This window comes from Psammomys obesus, unplaced genomic scaffold (assembly GCF_907164565.1).
Source record: "Psammomys obesus unplaced genomic scaffold, mPsaObe1.curated_primary_1811, whole genome shotgun sequence".
Classification (NCBI taxonomy): domain Eukaryota; kingdom Metazoa; phylum Chordata; class Mammalia; order Rodentia; family Muridae; genus Psammomys; species Psammomys obesus.
Genome location: NW_026585626.1, coordinates 4752444 through 4762419, shown reverse-complemented (window position 1 = coordinate 4762419; position 9976 = coordinate 4752444). Strand labels below are relative to the sequence as shown.

Sequence of the window (9976 nt, the reverse complement as noted above, 5' to 3'; positions counted from 1 at the left end):
TTCACCCTCCTCTTCTCCTCCTCTTCCTCCTCCTCTTCTTCTCTTCATCCTCCTCTTCTCCTCCTCTTCATCCTCCTCTTCTCCTCCTCTTCCTCCTCCTCTTCTCCTCTCCTCTCCTCCTTCTTCTCCTCCTCTTCTCTTCTCTCCCTCTCTTCTTCTCTCCCTCTCTTCTTCTCTCCTCCTCCTCTTCTCTCCTTCTCCTCCTCTTCTTCTCTTCTCCTCTTCTCCTCCTCCTCCTCCTCTTCATCTTCTCTTCTCCTCCTTCCTCTTTTACCATGTACCTCAGGCTAACCTCAAACTCAAAGATCCACCTGTCTCTGTCTCCCCAGTGCTAGGATTAAAGGTGTATGCCGCCTTTTAAGATCCTGCGAGAATGAGTCAGTCCCAGAGATTTTCTAGGCCCCTGTGCTCTCTGTCTCTGTCTGTCTGTCCGTCTCTCACACACATAGATGTTTTACCTGCATGTATGCCTGCATACAACATGTATGCCTGATATAACCCAAGAGATCAGAAAATGGTGTCAGATCCCACTGGAACTGGAGTTACAGATAGTTGTGAGCCACCACATAGGTGCTAGGAATAAGACCCAAGTCCTCTGCCTTTTTCCCCCCTTTGGAGACAGGGTTTCTCTTTGTAGCCTTGGCTGTCCTCACTTTGTAGACCAGGCTGGTCTCGAACTCACAGAGATCTGCCCGCTTCTGCCCCGACCCCCGAGTGTTGGGATTGCAGGTGTGCACCGCCATTACCCAGCCTGGCACCAGCTCTTAACCACCAACTCATCTCTCCAGCTCCCAACTCTTCACTTTTCACAGATTTTTGTTTTTTCCCTTTAAACCTACCATACCAACTTTTCCTCTGCGGCAGGCATCGCCCCCAAAGACCCAGCACATCCCAGTTATTACTGCCTCTAGGGAGCAGGAAGGAGACCGAAGGCAGGGGTGACCACACAAGCGCACACACCGAAGGGGCAGAGGAGGGGCTGGCCGTGCCCTGATCCCTGAGCACTGGAAACCTCAGCGGCACCCTGACCCAAGCACGGCCTCAGCTGCTTGACCAAAACTGCCCACTGGAGAGAACAGAAGGGAGTCCCCAGTCTGTGCTCCCCAAGTCCCGTCATGGTTTGCAAGATCCCAGAAGTACACATTCGCCAAGTGTGGAATGCTGTGTAATAACCTGCCACGTCCCCGGTTCGTCTCCAGGGACTCAGTCGTGAACAGCACTAGTGCTCGCCCAGCAAGTGGGACACTCAAGGCACCATCCCAAGGGGAGGGGGATAAAAAGGAGTGGGGCAAGGGGCTGCTTTTCCTACGCAGTGCATAGCTTTTTTTCACTCTTCCCAAGGCCTGGAGTGCAAGGTCTGGAGCCAGTGAGAAGGCTCAGTGAGGGAAGGAGCTTAGCCGCTAGGCCTGACCCCTGACTTCAGTCCCCCAGCCTCAGGCTGTCCTCTGACCTCCACATGCAATTGTTCAAGGTGGGGGCTAGAGCACTGGCTGTTCTTCCAGAAGACCTGAGTTCAGTTCCCACCACCCACAGAGTGGCTCACAGCCTCAGGAACACATACACAACACCGAGACACCGATATAGAGAAAGTACATCCAGAATTTTAAAGGCTCTTGCACAAGGAGGACACCCACCTCAGGAACCTTCCTTATCCTCCCTTATTGAGGAGCAGGAGAGGATCGTAAAAGTGTTGAAGGCACAGCACGGAGTCAGAAAGCTAAGTGAATACGGAGCATTTTCTTTTTTTTAAAGATTGTATTTTATTTTATTTGGTTTTTCGAGACAGGGTCTCACTGTGTAGCCTGGCTGTCCTGGAACCCTCACTGTAGACCAAGCTGCCCTTGAACTCAGAGATCCACCTGCCTCTGTCGTCAGAGTGCTAGGATTAAAGATACGCACTCCCGCAAACGTGGAGCTTTTTAAGAAATAAAAATCAAGGCACCTTCAAAAACAAAACAAACAAACAAAAAGTCCAACATTATTAAAGTCAAGGGAGGATTCCCCCCGGCCTCAGTTACTCCAGTATACCCGGGATGATAAAATGCTATGCGTTAAAAAGCTTTATGGTGGCCTCTCTGTAATCTTAGCCCTCAAGATCATCCTGAGTTGTGGGCCAGCCTGGTCTACATATATGGTGAAACCCTGTTTCAAAATAAGATAAGCAAAGGGGCTTGACGCCTTCTGCAGTGGGACCATAGCCCTACTGTTTCTGTTGATATAACCGAATACCACAGACAGGCTCATTTATAAAGAAAAGAGGTCCATTTAGCTAAGCGTTCTGACATCTGAGAACATGGCGATGGCGTGCTTGGTGTCTGATGAGGGCTCTCCTGCTGGGTCATGACACACTTTGTAGCCTAAGCTAAGCTGGCCTTGGCCTTGCTATGTTACCAAGGTTGGCCTTGAACTCTTGATCCTCCTGCTTGTGCCAAGTGTTGGGATTATAAGCATACACACATCTGAGCCCTCTCTCCTCCACCCCTCTTCTCTCTCTCTCTCATCCGTGTGTGTATGTGCGAGTGGGCTCTCACTCTCCACCTTGTTAGGTCATGGTCTCTCTCTGCTCCTGCTGTTGCACAGGCGACCCCAGGCTGGCTGGCCTGTGAGTAGCTGGCGTTTCTGCTGTCCCCATGGAATTGCAGAGGTACACTAACACACCGACTCGCTTGTTTTGTCTTTCGAGACCGCCTTTCTCTGTGTAGCCCTGGCTGTCCTGAAACTCACTCTCTAGACCAGGCTGGCCTCAAACCCACAGAGATTTGCCTCCCTCTACCTTTCATGCAGCGGGGGAGGGGATCAAAAGTGTACACCACCACACATGTAAATTTATTTATTTATTTTTTAATTACGTGTCTGTCTGTGAGTATGTGCACAGGAATGAAGGTGCCTGCAGGGGCTGGAAGGATCAGGAGTTCAAGGCCAGCTTCAGCTACATAGTTAGAGACCAGCCTGGTCTGCATGATACCTGTCTCAAAAGATCAAAATAACACAAGAGCTCATGATGTAACTTATACGCAGGAAGGCCGGGGTTCCATCCCTAGCAATGCACACAACAGGGCACACTGGTACATGTCTGTAATCCCAACGTCTGGGAGGTGAGAGGGATCAGAAGTTCAAGGTCATCCTCAGCTTCATAGCAAATTCAAAGCCTGAGCTACAAAACAGTCCCCTGTTTTGTCCCTGCTGCGGTGACAGTCCATGGACTAACATTCTAGGAACATACTCTTCTTGGGTTCTCATCCCAGCTCTCTTTCCTTTTTAGCAAATCACACACACACACACCCCGCCCCCGAGCCTCCATCTCCCATCCTTAGCCTGGAGTGATAAAACTTTTTGTGCAAAAGTTTACAAAAGTTGTGTGCGTGTGTGCATGTGTGCGCATGCGCGCGTGCACACACACACACACATACACACACACACACACACACACACACACACACTGCACACTCACCTGGCTGAAGGCCAGGGTCCATTCACTGCCCTGAAGATCTGACCCTCTTTTCTCTTTTCTTTTCAGGTCCCAAAGGAGGTACAAAAGGCTTTCTCCTGGACACACATCCAGTCCCCCTCCTGGCTACATGTGGATTGGCAAAGGGAGGGAACCTAGAGAAAAGTTCTGGGGAACCCTGAGTTAGGATTCCAACCCCCATTACCCAATAGTGAGAGTCAGGGAAGGAGGAGACCATAGTGGAGGCTTTGACCCTGTGGGAGGAGTCCAGGCCACAGCAGTACCTACCACCAATCCTGCCCCAAAGATGGCTCACCTTGGGAGGGCCGCTCTCCTTGTCTCCTATGCTAGTCCTGTACCCACCTCCAGGGTACATACAGTTTCAGAACCTCCAGAACATCCATCTGAAGAAAGAGTTCTTCGTGAAATACCGGGAGCACGGCTTCTCAGAGATCTTCACCAACGCTCGGGAGGTGAACAGCCATCTTCGGCTGCCCCCCGGGGGAATACATCATTATTCCCTCCACCTTCGAGCCCCATACCGATGCTGACTTCCTGCTTCGGGTCTTCACGGAGAAACACAGTGAGATCTTGTGAGGGACCAGCCTTGCTGTGGCGAGGTTCCCTGCCCAAGGGCTGCAGGGTGTCAGGTTCTGGTGGTTCTCCACATAATCCTACGGTATACTCAGGGAAACTGAGGCATGATGATGTGAAGTCTAAGTTGATAATGGAAACAGGAGTAAAACTAGAGCCCAGATTTAATGACAATGACAGGACTCTTCCCAGATCACCCCATTGAGAACTTGTCTCTCTGGCCCTCAGTTACCCCTAAGCCTTCACTCTCTTACACCTAGGATGCTGGATGAAGTCAGCAGGGCTGAGCATCTCCAAGAGGTAATAGAAAGCTTTGGGGCTGAGGGGTTCGAAATATGGAGGATGTTTTGAAATACTGGCTCCCTCCCTTACTCCTTTTCCCCAGGAGACCATAGCTGTGAAGGACATAGACCAGGACTGTATTCACTTGTTTGAGATGGTGGCAAATGGGGTGAGAGCGCCAGGGGCAATGGCTAAAGGGTGGTGGCCACAGGGCCGCAGGGCAGAAGCAGAGCAGGTGATAAATAGCTGCTTCTCCTAGGACAAGGAAGTGAGTATGTTTGCGTTACACAGACTCCTCAACAAGCTGTCAAGTAAATGTGAGTGGCCCACCCCACCCTCACATCCCTATAAAGGCCGGCCCATCTAGTCCCACAGCGTGCTCACCCGTCTCTTCTGCCTCTCTCTCTCAGTCAAGAACTTCAAGAGCAGCGGCTTTAGCCTGGATGTCTGTCGCCGTATGGTCAACCTCCTGGACGTATCTTTCTGATTGCTGCAAACCTGACCAGTGTTTCTGCATCCTCACCCCTGCCCTCCAAGCCTGACTCAGAACCGACCATCCATCCTTCCAGCCTCAGTCCCCTCCCTGTGATCAGGATTAGATCGATCTGGCTGTCAGCATCCAGGAACCCTAAGCCTGTGTTGCAGCCTTCCGTTTCCTTGTACCCAGGATGCCCTCTTGACCGTTATCCTTGACTAAGCCCCTTAGAAAGATGATACTGGCAAGCTGGGGTTTCTAGAGTTCCAGATCCTGTGGAGAAAGATCAAGAAATGGGCGGTAAAGGGCCCCAAAGAGACAGCCAAGGGGCATGGGCACTAGCAAAGACACCATTAGAACCACACGCATGCTCGAGTGCACACCCACGCCCATGTGGGTGCGTGCATGCGTGTGTGGGCCAATACACAGAGAGAGACACACACATTCAAACTGGTTAGTAACCAGTATAGCCTGGCAGTCATGGAAGGCGCCTGGACTGCAGAAAGCACAGGGCAGGCTACCAAACAACCCCCTGCTACGCTCGGAATTAACCCCTCGACCACTAGAAAACAGAAACATCAGAGGTTCAAGTGGTCGCTCAGAGTGGTGGGCTCCCGGGGTCCTGGGCAGATGGTGTAAGTCGGTCATGCTGCAATATTGTGTTATTTCAACCACCATGCTGCACACATGTGCGATGACATCTGTCTGTCTTCAGGACATCTTCAAAGAGTGTGATCACGACCACTCAGGGACCTTGAACTCCTACGAGATGCGCTTGGCAATAGAGAAAGCAGGTGGCCAGGGAGCAGGAGACCTCCAGAGGCAGGGAGCTGGGAGGCCAGATCTAGAGGCCCGAATCCTGCCCTCCTCTTTGCATCTGCCTCCTAGGCATTAAGATGAACAACAAGCTCACCGAGGTGGTGGTTGCTAGGTATGCAGATGAGAACATGATCGTGGACTTTGACAACTTCATCAACTGTTTCCTGAGGCTAAAGGCCATGTTTGGTGAGTGAGGCACTGCCCCCTCCAGGGTAGGCCAGGAAGGCTGGCTTTGCTCCCATACCCATTTACCCCGAGGACTGTTTGCTGGACAAGTACTCCCAAAAGAGAACATACCCGACCCGAGTTCAAATCCACAACTTGTTGGGGCTGTTGTCTGTAACCTTAATCCTTTCTCTAGAAAGTATGATAGGAATTGGTAATAGTGTGCCCCAGGGGCTGCCAATGTAGCTCAGTTGTTAGCACGCTTCCCTAGCGTGCAGCAAGCACCAGTGTGGCAGGTCATAGACCTCTTTTAATCCCAAGGGATGGGGGCCGAAACGCCAAGAGTTCAAGGTCACCCTCAGCTACAGAGTGAAGTGAGTCTGAGGTCAGCCAAAAGACTCTTGTCTCAAAACATAAATAAAACCCTTGTCCCAAGGATGGATCAGGTGGCCCATATTTATAATACTTGAACTTGGGCTGCTGAAATGGGAGGATCACAAGTTTGGGACAACCCTGGCTACCTCTTGAGACTCTGAGTTAAAACAAGCAACAGGGATGAGCAAGATGGCTCAGCAGGTGAAAGCGAGGGCCACCAAACCTGGAGAAAGACCTGAGTTCCCAGGGCCAACGCCGCCGTGCAAGCTGTGCCGTGTGCACCTGCACGCCCCTCCCCCACAGATAAGTAAATAAATGTATAATAGATAATAACAAGTCAGTACTGACCCCATCTTTCTAGGGCCCTAGCCAGAGTAAAGGAGTCCAAGGCAAAGGTTAAGGTTAGGGCAAGCATTCAAAACCAGGCCTGGTGCCTAACCAGGGCAGGAGTTGGGATGTTTCCTTCCTGGTGAATGAGGAATGACTTCCTACCTCCTTCTTGGAGAGGGGGCTATTTAGACCTTCATCACAGCTTCTAACACCCCCCAACCCCCACCCCGCCCCACCCCCACCCCCGCGCGCCCTTCTCCTTCAAACAGTGTTCTTCCTATCCATGGACACCAAGAAAACTGGTTCTATTTCCTTGAATATAGAGCAGGTACGCAGGGAGGGGTGGAAAGGGTGGTCCGGGCGGGCGGCACCCCATGCCCTCCCCGCTAGTCCCGCCCATTCCGCACCCTCTGCTGAAAGTCTTCTGTTCTCTGCTCTCTTTGCAGTGGCTCCAAATCACCATGTGGGGGTAGGGCGATGCGGAGCCTGGCTCCCTGCCCCCGGCCGGCGCGGGGCTCTGGCCGGGACGGTGGGTGCTCCCTGTCGCCCTTGCTCTCCAGTGGCCCAGGCACAGTGTTTTCTCCGAGCCCCTGCTTCGGGCTGAGGGGAACTCTAACCCTCAACCCTACCCCCCACACCACCCCCGAGCACGCACACGCTGTGAATATTTTGACAAAAAATTAGGTGGATTCTCTTCTCCCTCCACCCCCCTGCCCGCCCGGTTTTCTCTGGCGAAGGCAGCCGCTCAGCCAGTTTGGTGTTCCCGCACACCTGCCTGCCAGCCCTCTCTCCTGCCAGGGATTCCATTGCCTCCCCCCGCCCCTCCGCCGTGCACATTATTCTAATAAAAAGAATATGGTTTACCACTTAATTCAACACCGAAAAGGGGAGGGGGAATCCATTAAATCTCCGGGAAGCATCTACGCATGCGCTTGTCACAATTACTAGGGGGCGCTGCACAGTTCCAGGATGCTAAACGCTCCCTAGTCGCCCTCTAGGAGGGTTGTGGGGTGAGGGGCACCATTGAGCCAGCTGCCAGCGAAGCCTGAGCCTGGGCTGGCAGAGCCAGAGGCCACAAGGCTTTGAGATGCCTTTCCCCCCTCAAATTCCACCCAAAGATCAAAGGACAAAGCCAGGCATGGCCCAAGCCTTTAATCCTAACACTTGAGGGGCAGAGGCAGGTGGATCTCTGTGCGTTCAGGCCAGCCTGGTCTACAGATTGAGTTCCGGTACAGCCAGGCAGCTATGCAGAGAAGCCTTGTCTTGGAAAACGAGAACAAAACAAAAAGATCAAAGGACAGACGCTGGCAGTAGGCCACAATAGGCAATAGGGGCTCCTTCTGGTGCGAGGTCTGGAGGACTCTCTTCCTGCACAGGCTACTTTAGGCTTCCTGGCCTGTGAGCAGCTGGTGTTTCTGCTGTCTCCCCTGCCACCCCCCACCCCCGCCCCACCTCCCATCTCAGCACAGGAGTGCTAGGATTGCAGATATCCTCATCTGGCTTTTTAAAGGGAGTTCCTAGAATCAAGCTCAGGTTGTCAGGCCTGACTGGCAGTCAGGCCATCATCTTCCTGGTCCCTCTCTTCCCCTTCTTACCGTGAGTAATGATGCCATCACAGGACCTTTCTCTCTCGTGACCTCAGCCTCGGAGATAAGGCTTCCCTCAGATTAAACCACTTCCTTTCTATTAAACCTGTGTTCCACGCAGCCCTCAGGGTACTTCCTGGCTTTTTGCAGCTTCCTAGGGCTTGGTGGTTTCTGTCCGCTCCAAAGGAAACTCTGTTTCCCCAAATTCTGTCGGTTAGACAAAGGCCAGCTTTCCTCAGGCACTTGTAAAGCCAGTTCCCCTCTGCCAAAAGAAGCCAAGTCCCTCATCACTGGCAGAAGGAACAAATGCCCACCTGTGATGCCCATTTGTATACCAACATGCATGCTGGCCTCCAGGATCCCTGAGTATCACAAGTACGTCACACATTTCCGGGTCCTGTTGGCATCCTGGCTCTTTTCAGTTCTTTTGTTTCTCGAGACAGGGTTTCTCTGTGTCCTGGCTGTCCTGGAACTTGCTCAGTAGACCAGGATGGCCTCAAACTCACAGAGATCTGCCCGCCTCTGCCTCCTGAGCACTGGGATCAGAGGCGTGTGCGACCATGCCCGGCTCTTCTGAGCTCTTTTTGATGACTCCATCCTAAACTTTCTTCAGCTCATGGGCTTGTCTTTCGCAGCTGTTCATTCTCCTCGTAACCTGCTATTTGGGCTATAACCTTCTCTCTTCCTCTCTGTATCTTGTGTGGCAGAAAGCCACCAGTGGCACTCTTGTTTAAAGCTATTTTATTTGGGGTGTTTAGGCCTCCCTTCCTTCCACCAATCCCCCAAGCTTAAGTAGGAGAGAGAAAAGGTTAGTGGGGAGAGGGGGCCCAGACCCCTTTACTTCCCCCAGCTATTTAGGGTCAAGAGGTACTTTTAGGGCTCTACACGAATCTCCGTCAATTCCACCGAACACCACACTTTTTCGGCCTCATACCCTCAGAGTCCTAGACCCCACCCCTCTCCGTGCAGCACATGGAAGGCCATCAGTAGCTGCCAAAGATCACACCCCACACATGACAATTAACAGGTGTGGCCAGAGACTACAGCCCAACTAAAATCCCATACTTGGGATTAAAACAAAAATGTATTTCCATAACATACAAAGAAACCAAAACTTCCATTACCTATCCCCTTTTTGTTTAAAAAGATGGCTTTTCCTCTAACATTAATAAACTATACAATAATTATGAGAATTATCAGGTAAGAATTACATTTACAATGTCCAGTCTATTCATATTTGGCATCCTTGGAAAAAGTATTATCTATCCTATCCTGGTGAGTCCAAAATTCTGTACCTAAATCACTTTCTGTCATCCTGAAAACATCTATCTAGAACTTAAAACTTCCTTGTTAGACCTAAAACATTGTCTTAGTTCCTGAACAACTAAACTTAGTTGTAGTGAGACTATGTCTGTCTACTCTTCAACCCCATCAGAGACCTTAGAAGGAAATAATATTACCTAAGTGTGTAGGAAGCATAGAGCAAACAGCTTCCTGAACTATAGAAATGACAGAGACAACCGACTGCCTGGACAGTCACCAGAGGTTTCTGGTGTCACTGGGGCATCCAATCTTCAGCCTACTGGCCCAAAATATCTGCCAGGAAATTTTGAAGGCCTGACCACATCGTGTCTGCAAAGTTGTGCAGTCAGTTTCCCAGTGTCCCGCTTGTTGTTCACAGTTTGTTCAGACACTCTTGTCTTCCTCTCTTTTGCCCTCTCTTGACCCACTCTTTTCGTTTGTTTTTTGTTTTTCAAGACAGGGTTTCTCTGTGTAAGCCTTGGCTGTTCTAGACTCACTTTGTAGACCAGGCTGGCCTTGAACTCACAGCCATCCACCTGCTTCTGCCTCCGAGAGTGCTGGCATTACAGGCGAGCGACACTGCACCTGGCTTCTTGGCCC

At 51.3% G+C, this 9976-nt stretch overlaps 1 protein-coding gene across 1 annotated transcript in view; it reads left to right on the top strand.

Moving 5' to 3' along the window:
- The window catches only part of Capn11 (calpain 11), a 16024-nt gene extending 8665 nt beyond the window's left edge, over nt 1-7359 (top strand). The window contains 12 exon segments of the mRNA XM_055612657.1: nt 3518-3529; nt 3829-3942; nt 3944-4041; nt 4303-4342; nt 4428-4493; nt 4584-4641; nt 4735-4799; nt 5031-5099; nt 5515-5593; nt 5688-5804; nt 6758-6816; nt 6935-7359. Coding sequence (XP_055468632.1) covers nt 3518-3529; nt 3829-3942; nt 3944-4041; nt 4303-4342; nt 4428-4493; nt 4584-4641; nt 4735-4799; nt 5031-5099; nt 5515-5593; nt 5688-5804; nt 6758-6816; nt 6935-6961 — 804 coding nt within the window. The 3' untranslated portion in view covers nt 6962-7359.
- The last annotated feature ends 2617 nt before the right edge of the window (nt 7360-9976 follow it).